This window comes from Bubalus kerabau, chromosome 11 (assembly GCF_029407905.1).
Source record: "Bubalus kerabau isolate K-KA32 ecotype Philippines breed swamp buffalo chromosome 11, PCC_UOA_SB_1v2, whole genome shotgun sequence".
NCBI classification, from domain to species: domain Eukaryota; kingdom Metazoa; phylum Chordata; class Mammalia; order Artiodactyla; family Bovidae; genus Bubalus; species Bubalus kerabau.
The window spans coordinates 14075806-14101030 of NC_073634.1; the positions used below are offsets into that span (position 1 = coordinate 14075806).

General features: G+C 41.6%; 1 protein-coding gene across 6 annotated transcripts in view; it reads right to left on the bottom strand.

Annotated features, from left to right (window-relative positions):
• The window catches only part of ALMS1 (ALMS1 centrosome and basal body associated protein), a 189094-nt gene extending 165907 nt beyond the window's left edge, over window positions 1-23187 (bottom strand). For 3 of the 6 annotated variants that reach the window (XM_055539646.1, XM_055539645.1, XM_055539644.1), the window contains exon 1: window positions 22809-23184. In XM_055539646.1, the coding sequence (XP_055395621.1) occupies window positions 22809-23102 (294 nt within the window). In that variant the 5' untranslated portion in view covers window positions 23103-23184. Of the gene's footprint in view, window positions 1-22808 lie in introns of all 6 variants that reach the window. The other 3 variants (XM_055539649.1, XM_055539648.1, XM_055539647.1) reach the window with 2 other exon arrangements.
• Between the last annotated feature and the right edge of the window lie 2038 nt (window positions 23188-25225).

The window sequence follows — 25225 nt, forward strand, 5'->3', positions numbered from 1 at the left end:
GTGAGCTAATGACTGGGAATTCACCTTGCAATGCAGGGGACACAGACAGGTTCAATCCCTGGTCCGGGAACTAGGATCCCACGTACCACAGAGCGACCAAGCCCGCGTGCCGCAACTACCAAGCCTCTCGCCACAACTAGAGAGTCTGTGTGCTGCAACCAAAGAGCCGCACGCCGCGGGTGACCTGACGGCGAAAGAAAGGAAGGAAGAAGGAAAGGGGGAAAAAGTAAAGTACTAAAATTCAATGTGACAATCAAGTGAAAATGTTCCTATTTCAAAAAAAACCGATTGTATGAAACAACATATATCTAACTGTACTGTTGGGCACATAAACATACAGAAATGTATTTGACAAGGACAGCACAAAGGAGATCAACAGGTACTGATCTGTACTGAAATAAGGCAATAATACCAGATGATAACTCAAAAGAAAGGAAGAAACGAGTACAGAAAAAGAAGACAAAAGAAAGTTCATATAACTAACTACAAAACATCTGCTTGTTATTCTCCCTCCTCCCGGATTCTTCAAAAAACCTATTACAGAAAGTATTAACTCTTACAATACCTCACTTGGTATGTAACATATATCTGTAACATATGCAGACATATGTTTAACAGTAATAACATTAAAGGGGCAGGGTAAGGAATGGGGTTATATTGGCATAAACCTTCTATATTTCACTGAAATTTAGTCCTAATGAATCTCAAGCAGATTCTGATAAATTAACAGTGTATACTGTAAGCCCCAGAAAATAACTCAGTAATTATAACTTTAAAAATCATTAGAATTAAATCAACACAAGAGAAAAATATCTACTTAAAACCAAAAATGGCAATATAAGGTCTAAAAGACCAAAAAGACACGATATATAGAAAACAAAAAATTAAACAGTAGATATAAATCAAAACATATCAACAGCATTTAATGTGAGTGAATTAAACAACCCAATCAAAGATATATAGTTGTGTTAGACTACATGAAAAACAAGATTCAACTATATGTTCTCTACAGGAGACACACTTTAGGCTGAAAACACAAACAGGGTGAAAGGAAAAGGATGAAGAGCAGATTTATAACCATAAAACATGCAGAGTGGCTACTGCAATATAAAAATGTATTACAATAAAAAAGGCTACTAAAAATAAAGGGGAGCATTTCAGAATGATAAAAGGGTCAATCCACCAAGAATAATCTAATAATTCAAAATATATATTCACTTTGCATCAGAGCTCCAAAATACCTTAAGGAAAAACTAACAGAACTGAAGGAAAAAAGAGACAATCCAACAATAATTAGAATTCAATACTCCAGTTTCCCAAAGTACTGGATGGATATTTTTTGGTGATACTTGAACATTAAAGGCGGCTGCGACGAGCCAAAGCCTTTGACTGTGTGGATCACAATAAACTGGAAAATTCTGAAAGAGATGGGAATACCAGACCACCTGATCTGCCTCTTGAGAAATTTGTATGCAGGTCAGGAAGCAACAGTTAGAACTGGACATGGAACAACAGACTGGTTCCAAATAAGAAAAGGAGTTCGTCAAGGCTGTATATTGTCACCATGCTTATTTAACTTATATGCAGAGTACATCATGAGAAACGCTGGACTGGAAGAAACACAAACTGGAATCAACACTGCCGGGAGAAATATCAATAACCTCAGATATGCAGATGACACCTCCCTTATGGCAGAAAGTGAAGAGGAACTCAAAAGCCTCTTGATGAAAGTGAAAGTGGAGAGTGAAAAAGTTGGCTTAAAGCTCAACATTCAGAAAACGAAGATCATGGCATCTGGTCCCACCACTTCATGGGAAATAGATGGGCAAACAGTGGAAACAGTGGCTGACTTTATTCTTCTGGGCTCCAAAATCACTGCAGATGGTGACTGCAGCCATGAAATTAAAAGACTCTTACTCCTTGGAAGGAAAGTTATGACCAACCTAGACAGCATATTCAAAAGCAGAGACATTACTTTGCCAACAAAGGTTCGTCTAGTCAAGGCTATGGTTTTTCCTGTGGTCATGTATGGATGTGAGAGTGGGACTGTGAAGAAGGCTGAGTGCTGAAGAATTGATGCTTTTGAACTATGGTGTTGGAGAAGACTCTTGCGAGTCCCTTGGACTGCAAGGAGATCCAACCAGTCCATTCTCAAGGAGATCAGCCCTGGGATTTCTTTGGAAGGAATGATGCTAAAGCTGAAACTCCAGTCCTTTGGCCACTTCATGTGAAGAGTTGACTCATTGGAAAAGACTCTGATGCTGGGAGGGATTGAGGGCAGGAGGAGAAGGGGATGACAGAGGATGAGATGGCTGGATGGCATCACTAACTCGATGGATGTGAGTCTCAGTGAACTCTGTGAGTTGGTGATGGACAGGGAGGCCTGGCGTGCTGCAATTCATGGGGTTGCAAAGAGTTGGACACGACTGAGTGACTGATCTGATCTGAACATTTAAAAAAACAAACAACAACAAAAAAACCAGAGCAAATCAATGGGTTTCCTACACACCGGCAGTGAACGATTAGAATTTGAAATTAAAAACACGATACCACTGGGACTTCCCTGGCAGTCTAGTGGGTAAGACTCTGGGTGCTTCCATTGCAGGAAGGGTGGGTTTGGTATGTGGTCAGGGAACTAAGATCCCACATGATGTACAGGGAGGAAAAAACCCATTTACATTAGCACCCAAAAAATGAAATAGGTATAAATCTAAACAAATATGCACCAAATCTATATGAGGGCAACTATAAAACTCCGGTGAAAGAAATCAAAACAGAACTAATTAAATGTACAGATAGTTCATCTTCATTGTTAGCAAGACTCAATACTGTCAACATGTCAGTTCTTCCCAACTTGATGTATATATTCAATACAATTTCAATGCAATCCAAGCAAGTTATTTTGTGGGTATCGATAAACTGGTTCTAAAGTTTATACGGCAGAGAGCCAAGGCGGCAGTGAGGGAAGGCATGCAGTCTGCGTCTGCCCACCCCTAGGATATTCACCAGGCAATGGTGGGGGATTTCCTGTGGACAGGCTGAAGGGAGGAGCCCTGGGGGAGACCAGGTACCAGGTAGGGCCAAGCAGGGGAAAGTGCAGGCCTGGGGACCAGTGACTGAGGGGCTGCTGGGGGAGAGGGAACAGTTTTAGAACCAGAAGTGGTTTGGGTGCCCAGAGCAGTCTGGGCACCTTTTGGTGCTAGAAGCCGCATGCCTGCTTGCCTCAGAGGGGTGGGGATCCTAGGGGATCACAGGATCCACTGGGAAAAGCCCCTGGGGTGCCCCTTTCACTTTCCAGAGACTGAGGGGCTGTGGGGGGAGGGGTAGCAGTTTTGGCATCAGAAGCAGTTTGGGCGCCAGGGACAGTTTGGATGCCTTTGGGTGCTGGGAGTGGCATACCTGCTCTACCAGAAAGGGGAGGGACCTCTGAGGGGATAAGAAGTCCCACTGTGGAAGGCCCTGGGGTTCCCCCTTCACTTGGCCTCAGGGAGCCTTTATGGGGCCCAAGGGCCTCTGGGACCCTCTCAACCCTCCTGAGGAGCTCTTTGCCTTCCAGGGTACCTTTTGCTCTTCAGGGACTCATCCACCTGGATGGGTCCTGTAGATGTGAAACAGGGGAGGGAGGCTCTTGCAGGGAGAGAAGACCATCCAGCTGGGGGAGGCACCTGCAGGGTTCCAGTAGCAGGGAACTGCCTAGTGTCCCCCTGCCCACTCGGCCCTGGAGCGCCTCCTAAGACCACCACCTCTGGGCCCCCCTCCACCCTCCAGGGGGCCCCCCTCCAGCCCCTCTCCTCCCTCCAGGGCTTACTCCTCTTTCCAGGCCAAGTCCTCGGCCATCCGGGTGGCCCCCCACCCTTCAGGGTCCCCCTCTATTCTCCAGTTTCCTCTCCCCTCCAAGGTCCCTGTCCTCTGTGGGCCCTCATCCCCCAACCAGGGGCTCTGTCTACCCTCTGGACTGGGCCTCCACCGTCTGGGACCCTTTCTCTACCCTCTGGCTCCTTCCTCCTTCCAGGGGCACCCTCTATTCTTCAGGACCCCTCTCCCTCCAGGATCACCTCCAAGGGCACCCACTGCCCACGTAGGTCCTGCGACTGCAGAAGGGAAGGAAGACAAAGCAGAGCCAGCAAGGAAGGGTCCCTCTGGATGGGGAGGAAAGGGGAATCCATCTGGTGTTCCCCTACCCACTCGGCCCCAGGGAGCCTCCTGGAGACCCAGGTTTATCCTCTCCATCCTGAAGCCAGAAGCACTGCAGAAACTTGGGTGGAGTCCAGGCCACCTGCCACGCCCTACACAGAGGCACTGCAGAGGTTTTCTCAGTTTGGGTAGAGCCCCGTCTCTAGGGTCTTCTCTGGAGGCTTAGGTCCTGAATCAGGACCCCCCTCACGCCCCCCAATAAATCCCACCTCCACCCAAACAACACCACATAAGTCATCCCCCACCTAAGCACAGCCCTTCACATTCAAGGTTTGTTTCTGTTTTTGAGGTTGTTTTTTTTTTTCAATACTTTTTTTACTGTTCACCAGCAGAGTTCGGTTTTACCCTCCAGTGGTTGTTTCACACATATTCTTATTTTTTATATTATTTGTTAGTTTTCTAAATTTATTTTATTAATTTTTAACCTTCATTATTTTTCTGCCCCCTCTTGATTTTTCTTATTTTTTATTTTTATAGATATATATTTTTTTTCTTCTCTCACTTTGCTACTGGAGTCCAGTTTCACCCTTCTGAGGTTATTTTCTATTCTTTGTTATTATTCTGCCTTTTTTTTTTTTTCCTTTTCTTCCTTTTCTATATTTTTCTTTTCCACAACCATGGCTTGTGGAATCCCACTTCAGGACTGAGCCCCAGGAGGCAGGAGTGCTGAGTCCAAATGGCTAGAGTAACAGAGAAAACTTCAGGTGCCAGGGAATATTAATCAGAGTGAGGTTTCCCAAAGGTCCACATCTCAAAACAAAGACCCAGCTCTACCCAACTACCTGAAATCTCCACCGCTGGAAACTAAGACTAAACAACTTGTGAGACAGGAACGTAGTCCCAACTATCAAAAAAAAAAAAAAAAAGAAAGAAAGAAATGACAAAAAAAATATGTTACAGATGAAGGAGCAAGTTAAAAACTACAAGACCAAATACATGAAAAGGAAACAGGCAACCTATGTGGAAAAGAATTTCAAGTAATGACAGTAAAGAAGTTTCAAAATATCAAAAATAGAAAAAATACAAGAATCATTTAACACATTTACTAAAGACCTAGAAGAAATAAAAATAAACAGAGATGAACAACACAATCACTGAAATTAAAAATAATCTAAAAGGAATCAATAGTAGAATAACTGAGGCAGAAGAATGGATAAGTGAGCTGGAAGACAGAATAACAGAAATAACTGCTGAGGAGCAGAAAAAAGAAATAAAAGAATAGAGGACAGTCTCAGAGACCTCTGGGACAATAATAAATGCACCAAAATTCAAATTATTAGTGTTCCAGAAGAAGAGAAACAAAGGGTATGAGAAAATATGTGAGATTATAGCGGAAAACTTCCCTACTATAGGAAAGGAAATAAGCACCCAAGTCCAGGAAGCCCAGACAGTCCCATACAGGATAAACCCAAAGAGAAATACAACAACACACATATTAATCACACTAAAAAAAATTAAACACAAAGAAAAAATACTAAAAGCAGCAAGGGAAAAGCAAAAAATAACATACGAAGCAATCCCCATAAGGTTAACAGCTGATTTTTCAGCAGAAACTCTGCAGGCCAGAGAGAGTGGCAGGATATATTTAAAGTGATGAAGGATAAAAACTTACAACCAAGAGTACCAGCAAGGATCTCATTCAGATTTGAAGAAGAAATCAAAAGTATTACAGACAAGCAGAAGTTCAGTGAATTCAGCACCACCAAACCAGCTTTACAACAAATGCTGAAGGAACTTCTCTAGTATGAAGCACAAGAGAAGAAACACTCACAAAAATAAATCCTAAACAATTAAGAAAATGGCATTAGGAACATATATATAACTACCTTAAATGTAAATGGATTAAATGCTACAATCAAGACACAAGCTAGCTGAATGGATACAGAAACAAGACCTGTGTATATGCTGCCTACAGGAGAGCCACTTCAGACCTAAGGACACATACAGACTGAAAGTTGAGGGATGGAAAAATATATTCCATGCAAGTGGGAATCAAAAGAAAGTGGGAGTAGCAATATTTATATCAGACAAAATAGACGTTAAAATAAAAACTGTTACAAAAAATAAGGAAGGACAAGACATAATGAAAACGGGACCAACTCAAGAAGATATAACAATTATAAATACTAATTCACCCAACATAGAAGCACCTCAATACATAATGCAAATACTAACGAGAACAAAAGGGGAAACTGACAGTAATAGAGTAACAGAAGGGGACTTTAACACCCCAATTACACTAATGGACAGATCATCCAGACAGAAAATTTATAAGGAAACACAAGCCTTAAATCACATACTAGCCCAAATGGAGCTAACTGAGATCTCTAGGACCTTCCATCCCAAAACAGCAGAATACACTTTTTTCTCAACTGAACATGGAACATTCTCCAGGATGGATTACATCTTGGTCACAAATCAAGCATTGGAAAATTTAAGAAAACTAAAATTGTATCAAGCATATTTTCTGACCACAATGCTATGCAACTTGATATCAATTACAGGAAAAGAAAGAAAACTGTAAAAATCACGAACACATGGAGGCTAAACAACACACTTCTAAATAACCAACAAGTCACTGAAGACATCAAAAAGGTTATTTAAAAAAATACCTAGAAACAAAAAGACGATGAAAACACAATGACCCAAAATCTGTGGGATGCAGCAAAATCAGTTCTAAGAGCAAAGTTTATAGCAATACAAGCCTATCTCAAAAAACAACAACCAAAAAATCAACAACCTGACTTTACACCTAAAGCAACTAGAAAAAGAACAAAAAACCCTGAAGTTAGCAGAAGGAAAGAAATTAGAAAGATCAGAGCAGAAATAAATGAAAAAGAAATGAAAGAAAAATAGCAAAGATCAATACAACTAAAAGTTAATTCTTTGAGAAGATAAACAAAATTGACAAACCACTAGCCGGACTCATCAAGGAAAAAAAGGGAGAGGACTCAAATCAATAAAATTAGAAATGAAAAAGAACTTACAAGAGACAACACAGAAATACAAAGGATCTTAAGAGTCAACGACAAGCAACTATAGGCCAATAAAATGGACAACCTGGAAGAAATGCGCAAGTTCTTAGAAAAACCTTTCAAAACTGAACCAGGAAGAAACAGAAATCATGAATGGACCAATTACAAGCACTGAAATCAAAACTGTGATCAAAAATCTTCAACAAACAAAAACGCAGGGCCAGATGGCTTCACAGGCGAATCGCACATAAAGTTTAGAGAAGAACTAATACCTATCCTGCTAAAACTATTTCAGGAAATTGCCGAGGAAGGAAAAACCACAAACTCATTCCAGGAGGCCACCATCACCAAAACCAGACAAAGACACCACAAAAAAGAAAATTCCAGGCCAATATCAAAATCCTCAACAAAATTTTAGCAAAAAGAAGGCAATAACATATTAAAAGGATCATACATCATGACCAAGTGGGATCTATCCCAGGGATGCATGGATTCTTCAATATATACAAAAAAATCAATATGATACACAGTTTCAAAAAACTGAAAGATAAAAACCATATGATCATCTCAATAGACACAAAGAAAGCTTCTGACAAAATTCAACACTCATTTATGATAAAAACTCTTCAGAAAGTAAGCATAGAAGGAACCTATATCAAAATAATAAAGGCCATATATGACAAATTCAAATCAAATATTCTCAATGGTGAAAAACTGAAAGCATTTCCTCTAAGACTAGGAACAAGAGAATGGTGCCCACTCTCATCACTATTATCCAACATAGTGTTGGAAGTCCTAGCCACAGCAATCAGAGAAGAAAAAGAAATAAAGGAAATCCAAATTGAAAATAAAGATAAAACTTTCACTGTCTGCAAATGACATGATACTATACATAGAAAAATCTAAAGATTCTGCCAGAAAATTACTAGAGTTAATCAATGAATACAGTAAAGTCACAGGATATAAAATTAATACACACAAATCCTTTGCATTCCTATACGTTAACAATGAAAAATCAGAAAAAGGTTAAGGAAACAATCTCATTCACCACTGCAGCAAAAAGGATAAAATACCTAGGAATAAACCTACCTAAAAGAAAAAAAAACCCATGCAGAAAACTATAGGACATCGATGAAAGAAATCCAAGATGTCACAAATAGATGGAGAGATATACCGTTTTCTTGAATTGGAGAAATCAATATTGTGAAAATGACTATACTACCCAAAGCTATCTACAAATTCAATGCAATCCCTATCAAATTACCAATGGTATTTTTCTACAGAACTAGAACAAAAAATGTCATGATTTGCATGGAAACACAAAAGACCCCAAATAGCCAAAGCAATCTTAACAAAGAAAAACAGAGCTGGAGGACTCAACCTTCCTGACTTCAGACTATACTACAAAGCTACCGTCATCAAGAGTATGGTACAAGCACAAAAACAAATACAGAGCAATGGAACAAGACAGAAAGCCCAGAGATGGAGAAGGCAATGGCACCCCACTCCAGTACTCTTGCCTGGAAAACCCCATGGACGGAGGAGCCTGGTAGGCTGCAGTCTATGGGGTCGCTAAGAGTCAGACACGACTGAGCGACTTCACTTTCACGCATTGGAGAAGGAAATGGCAACCCACTCCAGTGTTCTTGCCTGGAGAATCCCAGGGACGGGGGAGCCTGGTGGGCTGCTGTCTCTGGGGTTGCACAGAGTCGGACACGACTGAAGCAACTTAGTAGTAGTAGTTAGTAGTATGGGCACCTTATCTTTGACAAAGGAGGCAAGAATATACAATGGAGAAAAGACAGCCTCTTCAGCAAGTAGTTCTGGGAAAACTGGACAGCTACATGCTAAAGAATGACACTAGAAGACTTCCTAACATCATATTCAAAAATAAACTCAAACTGGATTAGACTTAAATGTAAGATCAGAAAGTATAAAGCTCTTAGGGGAAAACATAAGTAGAATATTCCTTGACATAAACCACAATAAGATCCTCTATGACCCACCTCCTAGAGTAATGGAAATTAAAAAAAAAAAAAGAGACCTAATTAAACTTAAAAGCTTTTGCACAACAAAGTAAATAATAAAAAAGATTAAAAGACAACTCTCAAAATAGGAGAAAATTGCAAATGAAACAACTGACAAAGGATTAATCTGTAATATATAAGAAGCTCGTACAGCTCAATATTAGGAAAACAAACAGCCCAATCAAAAAATGGGTCAGATCAGATCAGATCAGTAGCTCAGTCGTGTCCGACTCTTTGCGACCCCATGAACAGCACGCCAGGCCTCCCTGTCCATCACCAACTCCCAGAGTTCACTCAGACTCACGTCCATCGAGTCAGTGATGCCATCCAGCCATCTCGTCCCCTTCTCCTCTTGCCCCCAATCCCTCCCAGCATCAGAGTCTTTTCCAATGAGTCAACTCTTCACATGAGGTGGCCAAAGTACTGGAGTTTCAGCTTTAGCATCATTCCTTCCAAAGAAATCCCAGGGCTGATCTCCTTCAGAATGGACTGGCTGGATCTCCTTGCAGTCCAAGGGACTCTCAAGAGTCTTCTCCAACACCACAGTTCAAAAGCATCAATTCTTCGGCGCTCAGCCTTCTTCACAGTCCAACTCTCACATCCATACATGACCACAGGAAAAACCATAGCCTTGACTAGACGAACCTTTGTTGGCAAAGTAATGTCTCTGCTTTTCAATATGCTATCTAGGTTGGTCATAACTTTCCTTCCAAGGAGTAAGTGTCTTTTAATTTCATGGCTGCAGTCACCATCTGCAGTGATTTTGGAGTCCAGAAAAATAAAGTCTGACACTGTTTCCACTGTTTCCCCATCTATTTCCCATGAAGTGATGGGACCGGATGCCATGATTTTCGTTTTCTGAAGACATATAGATGGCCAATAAACAGATGAAAAGATGCTCAATGTCACAAATTATTAGAGAAATGCAAATCAAAACTTCAATGAGATATCACCTCACGCCAGTCAGAATGGCCATCATCAGAAAATGTACAAACAATACATGTTGGAGAGGATGTAGAGAAAAGGGAACTCTACACTGTTGGTGGGAATACAAACTGATGCAGACATTATGGAGAACAGGATAAAGATTACTTCAAATACTAGGAATAAATCATCGTATGACCCAGCAATTCCACTACTGGGCCATAATCAGTATGAGAAAACCATAATCAAAACTCAAGACACATGTACCCCAACGTTCACTGCAGCACTGCTGACAGCAGCCAGGACATGGAAGCAACTGGATGTCCATCAGCAGAGGAAGCAACAAAAAAGATGTGGTACACACATACACAACAGAGCATCACTCACTCATCAAGAAGAGTGAATTTGAGTCAGTTCTCATGAGATGGATGAAGCTAGAGCCTGTTGTTATACAAAGTGAAGTAAGTCAGAAAGACAAAACAAATATAGTAATTAACACATATATACAGAATCTAGAAAAATTATATTGATGAAGCTATTTGCAGGGAAGGAATGAAGACAAAGATGTAGAGAATGGACTTATGGACACCGTGGGGGAGGGAGAGAGTGGGACAAATGGAGAACGCAGCATCAGTATATACACATTGTCCAGTGTAAGCTGGACAGGTGTGACAAGTTGCTGTGCGGCACAGGGAGCCCATCTAGTGCTCTGTGATGACGTGGAGGGATGGGATGATGGTGGGGAGAGACGCTAGGGAGGCAGGGGATATACGTATAATTATGGCTGATTGCACTGTTGTACAGCAGAAACCAACACACCAATGGGGAAAAAAAAAAGTAATTTAAACTTAAAAAATAGAGTGTATATGGAGAGTTAAAAAACCCAAGAAAGCCAAAAAAACAACGGACACTATCTGACTTAAAGACTTCCTATAAAGCTACAGCAATCAAGGCAATGTGGCATTGGTGAAAGACCAGCAAACAGATCACTGTAACACAACAAAGTCCAGAAACAGACTGAAATAAAGACCGCTGATCCTTGACAAAGGAACAAGGCAACATAATGGAGCAAAGACCGTCTTTTCGACAAACGACGCTGGAATAACTGGACATGCACATGCAAAAAGCGAATCGGGACAGATCTTACAGCTCTCACAAAATTCAACTCAGAATGAATCACAGATGTAAACAGGGAATATAAAACTGTAAAAACTGTCGAACACCTAGAAGATAATATAGGAGAAAACCTAGATGACCTTGGCTATGGTGATCGCTTTTTAGGTACAACACCAAAGGCACAACCCCTGAAAGAAATAATTGATAAGCTGGACTCATCAAAATTAAAAACTTTCATTCCATGAAAGACAATGTCAAGAGAATGAGAAGACAAGCCACAGACTAGGAGAAGATATTTCTAAAAGACATAACCGGATAAGGACTGTTAACCAACATACAGCACTGAGCACACACGCAGCGAGTCATCAGACTGCTTGGTACTGACCCAAACGGACTGAAGAGATGGTTAGTCTCTCAGTCGTGTCTGATTCTCTGCAGCCTCACACACTGCAGCCCACCAGTCTGCTCTGTCATGGAATTTTCCAGGCAAGAATACTGCAGTGGGTAGCCATTCCCTTCTCCAGGAGGTCTTGCCGACCCAGGGATTGAACCCAGGTCTTCTGCATTGCAGGTACATTCGTTACAGTCTGACTCATCAGGGAAGTCCAACGAAAATATCCTTTAGTAGATGAATGGATAAAATAAACTGTGGTTCGTTTAGACAATAATATTATCGAGAACTAAAAAGAAATGAGCCACTAAGTCATGAAAAGACATGGAGAAACTATATTGGTGGATACATGCCATTATACATTTGTCAAAAACCATAGAATGTACAATACCAAAAGTGAGCCCTAATATACACTCTGGCTTTGGATGTCAATGTAGGTTCATCATAACAAATGTATTACACTCTGACGTTGGAAATTGACAGTGGAGGACGCTGTGCATGTGTGGGAGCAGGAAGTAGGTGGGAAATCTCAATTTTTTTTTGGAACCTACAATTGCTCTAAAAAATGATCTGTTGAGGAAATTCCCTGGTGGTGCAATGGTTAGGACGCCATGCTTTCACTGGCAAGGGCACAGGTTCAATCCCTTGTGGGGGAACTACGATCCCACAAGCTGTGAAAGTGAAAGTCACTTTGCGACCCCATGGACTATACAGTCCATGGACTTCTCCAGGCCAGAATACTGGAGTGGGCAGCTGTTCCCCTCTTCAGGGGATCTTCCCAACCCAGGCATCAAACCCAGGTCTCCAGCACTGCAGGCGGATTCTTTACCAGCTGAGCCACAAGGGAAACCCAAGAATACTGGAGTGGGTAGCCTATCCCTTCTCCAGAGGATCTTCCTGACTCAGGAATTGAACCAGGGTCTCCTGCATTGAAGGCAGATTCTTTAACAGCTGAGCTACTAGGGAAGCCAAGCTATGGAGCATGGTAAAAACAAACAAACAAACAAAACCACAGTCTGCTGAAAAACAACTAAAACAAGGCTCTGGTCCAGTATGCAAGGAGTTAGGAAGTCATCACTCCCATCCCTACAAAAAGAAAACACCCTAACCAAATTGAAAAATCAACATCTCTTCTTATATCCCCACAGAACTGAAATTAAGGGCAAACTACAGTCACAGACATCCTGGAATATGAAGTCAAGTGGGCCTTAGGAAGCATCACTACAAACTCAGCAGTGGCCACAGGACTGGAAAAGGTCAGTTTCCATTCCAATCCCAAAGAAAGCCAATGCCAAAGAATGCTCAAACTACTGCACAATTGCACTCATCTCACACGCTAGTAAAGTAATGCTCAAAATTCTCCAAGCCAGGCTTCAGCAATACATGAACTGTGAACTTCCAGATGTTCAAGCTGGTTTTAGAAAAGGCAGAGGAACCAGAGATCAAATTGCCAACATCCGCTGGATCATCGAAAAAGCAAGCGAGTTCCAGAAAAACATCTATTTCTGCTTTATTGACTATTCCAAAGCCTTTGACTGTGTGGATCACAATAAACTGTGGAAAATTCTGAAAGAGATGGGAATACCAGACCACCTGATCTGCCTCCTGAGAAACCTATATGCAGGTCAGGAAGCAACAGTTAGAACTGGACATGGAACAACAGATTGGTTCCAAATAGGAAAAGGAATACGTCAAGGCTGTATATTGTCACCCTGCTTATTTAACTTCTATGCAGGGTACATCATGAGAAACGCTGGGCTGGAAGAAGCACAGCAGGAATCAAGATTGCCGGGAGAAATATCAATAACTTCAGATATGTAGATGACACCACCCTTATGGCAGAAAGTGAAGAGGAACTCAAAAGCCTCTTGATGAAAGTGAAAAAAGAGGAGAGTGAAAAAGGTGGCTTAAAGCTCAACATTCAGAAAACTAAGATCATGGCATCTGGTCCCATCACTTCATGGGAAATAGATGGGGAAACAGTGGAAAGAGTGTCAGACTTTATTTTGGGGGGGCTCCAAAATCATTGCAGATGGTGACTGCAGCCATGAAATTAAAGACGCTTACTCCTTGGAAGGAAAGTTATGACCAACCTAGATAGCATATTGAAAAGCAGAGACATTACTTTGCCAACAAAGGTCCGTCTAGTCAAGTGGTCATGTATGGATGTGAGTGTTGGACTGTTAAGAAAGCTAAGCACCAAAGAATTGATGCTTCTGAACTGTGGTATAGGAGAAGACTCTTCAGAGTCCCTTGGACTGCAAGGAGACCCAACCAGTCCATTTTAAAGGAGATCAGCCCTGGGTGTTCACTGGAAGGACTGATGCTAAAGCTGAAACTCCAATACTTTGGCCACCTCATGCGAAGAGTTGACTCATTGGAAAAGACTCTGATGCTGGGAGGGATTGGGGGCAGGAGGAGAAGGGGACGACAGAGGATGAGATGGCTGGATGGCACCACTGACTCGATGGACGTGAGTTTGAGTGAACTCCAGGAGTTGGTGATGGACAGGGAGGCCTGGCATGCTGCGATTCACGGGGTCACAAAGAGTCAGACACGACTGAGCGACTGAACTGAACTGAACAGTCCAGCAAATCAGAGACAGACAAACAGATACAGACAATCACAACTAACGGGACAGAGTTCCAGAGCAGACACCACGAAAGACAGGGAAGGAAAGCCTAAATTGTAACTGACAAATTATTAGAGGCTCAGGATAGAGAACTCTGAGATTTAAAAACTCCAGGGAAAGTCTTAGAGGGGCCCCCACACTTTTGGAGTTTTACTTCTAGGAACTGCACCAGGTTTCACAGTTAAAATTAGAGAAAAATCTCTTGCTCTGGCAGGAGAAGAGGGAAAAGTAGTCATTTTGAAATAAGCCTAGAAGCATTCTGTCCTTAAGACCTGCCTGCAAAAGAAACTATTTTACCAGAGACTGGGGTTTTACCAGAGACTAAGTGATGTCAGGGAAGGGAAATACTCAACTCCAAGCCCCCTCCTAGCTTTCTTATTTTATTTAAGGAGAAACCAATGAGAAACCCTAGTGAAGCTCACAGCCTAGAGAAAGACTGAGACCTCATAATATGACTACAGAACACCTCCCCTCCGCCCATACCTCACCACTACATCAACGGGGCTTCTGATGAGAATGGTACACGAATGCAAGAACAGCACATCCAGATCTTATTTAAGAGGTCCTTAGAGAAATCCAAAGAAAACAGGGGGAACAAGGCCATCAGAGGAAATTTTAGCCTTTGACACCTACTGCTATAGCAAACAAACACAAAATCACCTCTAACCAGATAAACTTATGAAACCTCACACTAAAAGGCTATTTACTTCAGTTCCTATCATATCATATTCATTCGGTACACGCCTGGTTTTCCACACACACAGACAAAATTACAAAACATAAATGACAAAAACAAACAAAAACAACTTTTTTGTTTTACAAAAAACAAAAGCAGGTTAAAGAGACAGCAAGGATCAGAATCAGACTCAGATAAGGCAGAGATGTTGGAGGTTCAGTTTGTAAAGATGCAAAAGTTCTGGAGAGAGATGGTGGTAAAGATTATAAAACAATGTGAATGTACTTAATGTCACTGTTTAAGACTCGGTGCTTTCACTGCCAGGGCCCGAAGTTCAATCCCTGGTTGTGGAATTAAGATCCTGCAAGCTGCGAGGCTCAGCCAAAATAAATATATTTTATTTATAGCTTAAACCAGTAAATTTTATGGTATACATATTTTACCACAATTTTTAAGAAAAGAAAATGAAATCAAGGTAGAAAAAAAGAAACAAGCCACCAGACCATGAAAAGACATGGAAGAACCTTAAAAGCATATTCCTAAGTGAAAGAAGCCATTCTAAAAGGCTACATACTGTATGACTCTAAGCACATGACTTTCTGGAAAATGCTAAACTACAAAGACAATAAAAACAGCAGCAGCTGCCAGAGTTTCAAAGGAAGGAGGGAAGGGACAAATAAGCAGAACACGGGGATTTTTTTTTTAGGCAGTGAAACTATTCTGTGTGATACTGTAAAATAGTGGATATATGTCATTATACATTTGTCAAAATCCAAAGAATGTACAAAAATGTGGACTCTAATAAAAACATACACTTATAATTAATAGCAATGTATCAATATTGGCTTACCAACTGTAATAAATATGCGAGCCTAATACAAGATGTTAATAACAGAGAAAACAGGGGAGGGAAAAGAGGTACATGGGAATTCTGAACTTTTTGCTAAACATAAAACTGCTCCCAATAAAGTCTACTGGGACTTCCCTAGTGGTCCAATGGTTAAGAATCCATCTGCCAATGCAGCGGACACAGGTTCCATCCTTGGTCTGGGAAAATACCACATGCCGAGAGGCCACTAAGCCCAGGCAGCACAACTACTGAAGCCCACACACCTAGAGCCCACGCTCTGCAACGGGAGAAGCCACCACAGTGAGAACCTGAGCAGCGCAACTAGAGTGGTCCCTACTCGCCACAGCTGGAGAAAGCCTACGGGCTGCCACAAAGACCAGGGCAGCCAAAATATACTAATAATTAAAAAAATAAAAGGATAGCCACCTGTGAGAAGATCAACAAGGAAATATAAGATGTGAACACACTATAAGCAAACTACATTATAGAATATTCCATCTTAGAGCAGCAGAATATACATTCTTCTCAGCATACATGGAACATCTCCAGGACAGACAATATGTCAGGTTACAAAGCAAGCCTCAATGTTTTAAAAAATTTATTTTATTGATGTATAGGTGATTTACAATGTTGTGTTAACTTCTGCTGTACAGCACAGTGATTCAGTTATAAACACAAGCCTCAAATTTTTTAAAAAATTTAAATCATGGAAAGTATATTCTCCAGCCAAAATGGAATGAAATTAGAAATCTATAACAGAAGGAAGTTAAGGAAATTCACAAACATGTAGAAATTAAGCAACAGACTTCTAAACAACCAATGAAAAAAAATCACAAAGAGAATTTTCAAATATTTTGAGATAGACAACAGGCAGAAAACAACTCAAATGTCCATCAACTGATAACGGATAAACAAATGTAGTATATCCATACAATGGAATACTATTAAGTCATAAAAAGGAATGAAAAATTGATGTTATATTCATGGATTCCTAAAAACATTATGCTAAGTGAAAGAAGCCAGTCATAAAAGACCACACATTGGAATTGGTGGTGCAGTGGCTAGGACTCAATGCTCTCACTGCCAGGGTTCAAACCGTGGTGGGGGAACTAAGATCCAGGAATCCGTGTGACATGTACCATATATTATATGATTCCATGTATATTAAATGACCAGAACAGGCAACTCTACAGAGAGGGAAAGTAGATTAATAGTTGCCTTGAGGAATGGAAGCAAGAGGGGCGACAGCTAAAGTGTATAGGGTTTCTTTTTGAGGTCGTGAAAAAATTGTTCTAAAATTGTGGTGATGGCTACACATACCCATTAACATACTGACAACCACTGAGCTGTGCAGTAAATGCAGGGAAAATTGCACGGCTTTTAAATTATATCACGACAAAACTGTTTAGAATGTTTTTAAATAAGCCGGTTGAACATTCAGCATGTTAAGTAAAATTAAATAAATCAAAATAAACCTAGGGAAACAGTAAAAGATGAGAGCTGAAATTAACAAACTAAATGGTGAAAAAGTCAATAGAATTAAACTTAAATATAAGAGAGGTTTCCTTGGATGAAAAAAATTAACAAAACATATCCATAGTTATTCAGATCAAGAGGAAAATAAAATATAACATTAGGAATGAGAATTGGAAATAATCACAAATGCAATGGAAAAAATAAAGAATACTACGTAACACTTCATTATAGTTAACTAAAAATCCTTACTGAAATGATTTTCCAGAAAAATCATAAATTATCAAAATTAACTGCCCCCCCCCAAAAAAAGGGGCTTACCCCGTGGGTAAGATATTAATGAATCTGCCTGCAATGCCAGAGACCCAGGTTCGATCCCTGGGTCAGGAAGATCCCCTGGAGAAGGGAATAGCAATCCCATGGACAGAGGAGCCCGGAGGTGCAAAGAGCCAGACACAACTGAGCAACTAAGAGTTTCAACCCAAAAAAAGTGAGACAGTATATACAAATTATAACCCTAAAAGGAATCCATAGGCACAGTAGCTTCACAAGTTATTATTTTTCCAACATGCAAGAAAGTCTTATATTACTTAAACTGTTCCAAGACATTAAAAAATCTTACCAGTACCTCACATAAAAACATCATAATTCTGATTTCAAATTTGACCAAAAAAGTCAAGAAAACAATATAACTTAAAACTATTATCATTTATCAAATATCTAAAGATAAAATCCAGCACTTCCTTAAGAGAGAAACACATTCTAACTGACAGCTTTCATCCCCAAGCTCAAGAAAGTTTGAACAAAATCTGTACTAATAGGCAAAAAAAAAAAAGATTAAGAGTTGTACAGTGTAGATAAATTTGGAGATGGGGACTAGGAAGGTGAAGGAGTTCAGGCCTAAGTGTCTCTCCTAAGAAATGATAACCTGCTGACAGGAGAATGCTGAACACTAGATGAAGGCCAGAGGATAAGGGTGAAAATGCAGAAGAATCTGAAGAAGGAAACATAAAAATATTTCTAAGAACTCTTGATGATCCAGTTAAAAGTTGGAGACCAAGTGGTCAAAAGGTACAAACTTCCAATAAGAAGATAAATAAGTACTAGGTATATAAGGCACAACATGACAAATAAATTAACGCTGCTGTGCGCTAGATATGGACACTGCTGACAGTAAACCCTGAGTTCTCATCACCAGGAAAGAATTATTTTCTACGCATGTTTCTAAGCCATATGAGATGACGACTTGTGATAATTATTTTATGATGTATGTAAGTCAAACCATGCTATATACCTTAAACTTATAAGTGCTTCATGTCAATTGTATCTCAATATAGTTGGGAGAAAAGACTACTGTAAATAAATAATAAAACTAAAAACAAAAAAAGTTGAAGACCAAGAACTTCTATGATACCAATTCACAGAACTGAATTATTTTCCCTAGCACAGTTCAGAAATTTAGGTTTAGGAATTACAAAGCAGAGATGTCTGAAACGGTTCATGTTGAATGGTCTGTAGGACTGGCCTGGCATAAGACCAACAAAGTAAAGGCTCTGAATCACTCACTTCCCTGAACTCTTAAAAAGACTTGGTTGTGGGACTTCCCTGGTGGTCCAGTGGTTAAGAATCTGCTTGCCAATGCCAGGTACATGAGTTCAATTCCTGGTCCCGGAAGATCCCATAGGCTGAGAGGCAACTAAGCCAGTGCTCACAACTACTGAAGCCCCCCAACTCTGAGCCTGTCCTCCACAGTAAGAAAAGCCGCTGCCATGAGAAGCCAGTGCGCCACAATGAAGATTAGCCCTCACTCACCACAGCTAGAGAAAGCCCTCCCACAGCAACAAAGACCCAGCTCAGCTAAAAATAAATGATTTTTTTTTTTTAAGACTTGGTTGTAAGGCAGGTCACATTTTGTACTGAACTTAAAACAGTTCCATACCTTAGCTCAGTGTCATTAATTGGAGTTGCAAACTTAATCAGTACCTTACAAATCACCACTAGAACATCCTTATTGTCAGAGACATATGAGAGTGAATCAAATAGTACAATTTTGTCATTTAACTTGAGGCTATCCTGAATGAAATTAATGTCTCCCATCATTTGGTCTCTTCCTTTGAATGCTGCTGCTGTTTAGTCACTATATCATATCTGATTCTTTGCAACCCCATGGACTGTAGCCTACCGGGCTCCTCTGTCCATGGAATTTCCCAGGCAAGAATACTGGAGTGGGTTGCTATTTCCTTCTTCACGGGATCGTCCCAATCCAATCTCCTGCTTGGCGGGTGGATTCTTTACTACTGAGTCACCTGGGAAGCCCCATCCTTTGAAGACACTGAATTAAATACTACACAACAAACTCATCTTCAAAAACTTATAGTTCATAAATTTCTAGCAAGAAATATAGAAGTCTCTCCTTTAAACATTTTTCCAATTTATGCCAGTAAATCTTAATATATTAGTAAATAAATCTTAATATATTAGTGAGCAAAAAAATTATCTTAATACACTTTATATTATTTTAAAACTACCTTTAATACAGCACATCACCCACACCTTCATAAACCCTCCAAGGTAAACAAGAGAATATCCTTCTCTCAAAAAAAAAAAAAAAAAAAAACACCCTCTATGGAAAAAATCCTCGGGCTCTAAAAAGCAGTATCTTCTATTACACAGATAGATCACTGCTAAACAAAATAATCATCTTGTCACATTGGCTGTAAAGAAGTAAAAGGGCTTAATTAAAATCTTCAAGGAATATTAAATTTAAATATTAACAGTTATTCAAACAAGAAGTCATAGAACAAAATTAAAGTTACGAGACCTTATCCACAAGTATGGCTTTAGTTCTGGTCCATATGTATATAGATAACTTACAATTTGAAATGTCTAGCCCAGATCCCTCCTCTGATCTCCAAAGCCAAACCCATAATCTTAACACCCATCCCAACCATCTCATCACCCTACTCCATGGCCACCACTTCTACCATAAACTTGGCCATTTTTCAATATTTGGCACAACCATTTATCCAATAACCTGACACCTCCTTGCCCTCGTGTTCCACATCTAACCCATTATTAGTGTAATAATAATGTAAAATTAGTGCACCACTGTGATTATTTTACTTCTTAAATTCCTCTTGAATCAGTCTACTTTTCTATATCCACCAACATGTCCCTATTCCAAAATATCATCAGTTCCCGGCAATACTGCAATGACCTAATTAATCAGCATCCTTGACATTATTGCTGCTCCCCACCCAGCCATCAAAGCTGTTCTCTGCTCTGCTACAAAGTGATCTTCCTGAAACACAAATCTTATCCTATATTTCTTTGTTTAAAAACATTTCAATGACTTCCACGGATAAAGCTTTCAAATCCTTGACATAGAACAGAAAGCCTTGAAATCTGTAATCAACACTTATTGGCTCCTGGTTCCTTGAAAACGCCATACTCTCTTACCTACAGTACCTTTCCATGTGCCTTTCCCTCAGCTGGAAAGCTTCTTTTCTCTTTAATTGTGATCTGTCTTCAGACCTCAGCTTGTCATAACTTCCTCAGAGAAGCTTTCCCCAACTTCACTAACAAAACAGATTCCCTTACTAAATGTTTTCAAAGCACGTTAGGACATACCATTTTTACTTTTCTTTCTTCGACCAACTGAATTTTGTCTGCCTCTCTCTTTAAAGTGCATAAGCTAGAAAAAAAGAAAAAACAAATATTTCCGTTCATCAAAATTCCATAGCATAAAGCATAATGTGTGGCCCATGATGAATGCTCAATACATGCTCAATGCATTGAGTACCGACAGGAATATTTACCAAGCAAAACAACTATTATTCTTTAATGATCAACAGCCTACAGCAATAATGTCCAGTAGAACTTTCTGTAATGATGAAATTATTCTACATCTGCACTGTCCAATTACACAGCCACTAATCAAGCTTGGCTACCGAGCACTTGAAAAGTGGTTGGTACAACAGAGGCACTGAATTTTTAATTTCATTTGATTTTAACAAATTAAGATGTAAAGAGTCAGACATTGCTATGACTACTGTATTGAACAGCACAGGTCTATATAGTCTTTTCTCTGTCTTTTCAATCGTTGCATCTTGTTTCACTCTACCCAGGTGACACCTTATCTAAGGAGCAGTCTTGAACAATAAACCCTAGACTTCTTTTTGTCCCCACAATATTCCTCTCAAAGAATAGAAACTTAATGTCTGATGACTAGATATCCGAATTGTATATCTTTCCTTTCTCCCTGAAAAATAATCAATTAAATGCAGTTATTTTCAAAATGACCTTCAGGAGCCAGCCAAAAAATCAGCTCTTTCTAGTTTTCCAGACTGGTGGGAGCTGCAGCATAATAAACCTCCTGTATTTCGAAGCCCCTCCTACCTGCTAGGGACCCCTTTAAGGCTACAAAGAAGCTGAAGAAGCACAATTGGCCAGAAACCACTAGAGATTACTATTCAGGTAGCTTACTGAATGCGGAAACAATGAAAACAGTGACAGACTTTATTTTCTTGGGTTTCAAAATCACTGCAGATGATGATTGCAGCCATGAAATTAAAAGACGCTTGCTCCTTGGAAAAAAAGCTATGATCAACCTAGACAGCACAGTAAAAGGCAGAGACATCACTTTGGCGAAAAAAGGTCCGTCTACTCAAAGCTATGGTTTTTCCAGTAGTCATGTATAGATGTGAGAGTTGGGCTATAAAGAAAGCTGAGCGCCGAAGGATTGATGCTTTTGAACTGTGGTGTTGAAGAAGACTCTTGAGAGTCCCTTGGACTGCAAGGAGATCCAACCAGTCCATCCTAAAGGAGATCAGTCCTAAATATTCATTGGAAGGACTGATGCTGAAGCTCCAATACTTGGGCCACCTGATGCGAAGTACTGACTCCTTAGAAAAGACCCTGATACTGGGAAAGACTGAACGCAGGAGAAGGGGACGACAGAGGATGAGATGGTTGGATAGCATCACTGACTCAATGGACATGAGTTTGAGCAAGCTCCGGGAGTTGGTGATGGACAGGGAAGCGTGCAGCAGTCCATGGGGTCGCAAAGAGTCGGACACGACTGGGCGATTGAACTAACTGTCGTACAGAACCCACACTGCTCTCTCAAGCGGAGTCCCGCCCTTCAGGCAGATAATCTCGTCTCCACAACAAGCGAGTCCCTGGGCAACCATTCTCTCCTTTCCTACACCGCTCTTTTCCTCTCCCTCAGGGGATAAGCCCCACCTCCTCCCAACAGCGTTTCTGAAGCCACAATACTGACTCCTCTGAACCCCTGGTGTAATTCAAAAAGCCCGGGGCCTGGGGCGGGGGAACAAGAGAGATCTTTGCCAGAAAGGACGGGAGACTTGGAGTACTCGGCAAGAGTCGGGGCCCAGGAAGCGACAAGGCCCCTACAAGCCTTTAAAAGCACACGTACTATTGTCAGGCACCGTGACGGGCGGCGAGCAGGAGACAGACGGCAGGGAACAGGCAAAGCGCTCAGGGACCACCCGCCCGACGGCGGCCCATACCTCTCCCCGGCCAGCTCACCTTCCCGGGGCTGGTCAGCTCGCTCTCCGAATAGCGGTGCCTCTGGAGAGACGCCTGAGGCAAAGTGGCGCCGGGGTGCGCTTGCAGCCAGGCTTTGGCCTCCTCGTCGTCCTCCTCGTCCGTACTCTCTCGACGCTGGCTCTCATAGTTAAAATCCGCCTCCGGCTCCCGTCTCTCCTCTTCCTCCATCTCCTCCACCATCACCACCTCGTCCTCGTCCAAGTTCTCCGCCCCCTCCTCCTCCTCCTCCTCCTCCTCGAGCTCGCCGGGCCATGGTAGGTCCTCGGGCTCCATATTGGCGTCTCGCTCTAGGAGGTAGAGGAGGAGGAGGAGAGGGGAGGGGAGAGGGAAGGGAGGGGAAAAGAAACGACTGGCGGTTTTGGCTGCGCGCAGGCGCAAAGACCGCCGACGCCTTGCGCGGGGCTGGGTGTTGGGAGGACAGGGCGGGGCAGGGAGTGAGCGCGCGTTGCTAAGGACGCCCCGAAGGGGCCGGCGGGAAGGCCCGCGGCGCTGAGCGGCGGGCCGGCTAAGCCGACGCCTAGTCCACGTCACGGGCTGGGGTCTCGCTCACAGTACTGTAAGCTCACAATAAACCCAGACAGGGCTCCTGTCGGAATAGGGAAGAATTTAGTCCTCGGCTGGGCCGAGCCAAAACTGAATTTTCCCCTGCCCCGAGGGGCAATCAGACTCTGGGACAAACCCAAAATAATCAAACCTGCAAATTATAAATTTTTCAAAGTTTTCAATGTATTATGGGCACTTGAACCCAACAGCGGAAAAGTGTCAGAGGCAATAGAGGGGTTAAGTAAGAACTGGACTTTGGTATCAGAAAGATGGGAGCTTGAATCCTAACATGGCCTTTAACAGCAGTGAGACTAACCCTCTTTGAAATGAGGGTAATAGGCCCTTGTATAGGATGGTTGTGATAATTAAGGGAAATAACTTGTGAAGGGGTAGTGGTAGGTATTATTTGTTGACTACTGAATAGTAACAGTAAATGCTTACAGATTTGTGAGACAAGTGTTATAACCATTTTGTATTTGAAGAATCTAAGGCTGAGAAGAATAACTTGGCCAAAGTCTCCTACCTTATAAGTGGCTGGCAATGCCATCCCAGGTCTTCTGTAAGTCCAGTAATTGCCTTTGCCCAGACCTACAGCTAATAAAGAATAAAGTAGAAATATTTATACTGATAATATATATGTTTGTGGGTTCAGATCAGATCAGTCGCTCAGTCGTGTCCGACTCTTTGCGACTCCATGAATCGCAGCACGCCAGGCCTCCCTGTCCATCACCAACTCCCGGAGTTCACTCAGACTCACGTCCATCGAGTCAGTGATGCCATCCAGCCATCTCATCCTCTGTCGTCCCCTTCTCCTCCTGCCCCCAATCCCTCCCAGCATCAGAGTCTTTTCCAATGAGTCAACTCTTCGCATGAGGTGGCCAAAGTACTGGAGTTTCAGCTTTAGCATCATTCCTTCCAAAGAAATCTCAGGGCTGATCTCCTTCAGAATGGACTGGTTGGATCTCCTTGCAGTCCAAGGGACTCGCAAGAGTCTTCTCCAATACCACAGTTCAAAAGCATCAATGGCTGGGCTTTGCTGGAGCAGCCATGAAGAGATACCCCACGCCCAAGGTAAGAGAAACCCAAGTAAGACGGTAGGTGTTGCAAGAGGGCATCAGAGGGCAGACACACTGAAACCATACTCACAGAAAACTAGTCAATCTAATCACACTAGGACCACAGCCTTGTCTAACTCAATGAAACTAAGCCATGCCCGTGGGGCAACCCAAGATGGGCGGGTCATGGTGGAGAGATCTGACAGAATGTGGTCCACTGGAGAAGGGAATGGCAAACCACTTCAGTATTCTTGCCTTGAGAACCCCATGAACAGTATGAGAAGGCAAAATGATAGGATACTTAAAGAGAAACTCCCCAGGTCAGTAGGTGCCCAATATGCTACTGGAGATCAGTGGAGAAATAACTCCAGAAAGAATGAAGGGATGGAGCCAAAGCAAAAACAATACCCAGCTGCGGATGTGACTGGTGATAGAAGCAAGGTCCGATGCTGTAAAGAGCAATATTGCATAGGAACCTGGAATGTCAGGTCCATGAATCAAGGCAAATTGGAAGTGGTCAAACAAGAGATGGCAAGAGTGAATGTCGACATTCTAGGAATCAGCGAACTGAAATGGACTGGAATGGGTGAATTTAACTCAGATGACCATTATATCTACTACTGCAGGCAGGAATCCCTCATAAGAAATGGAGTGGCCATCATGGTCAACAAAAGAGTCCAAAATGCAGTACTTGGATGCAATCTCAAAAATGACAGAATGATCTCTGTTCGTTTCCAAGGCAAACCATTCAATATCATAGTGATCCAAGTCTATGCCCCAACCACTAACGCTGAAGAA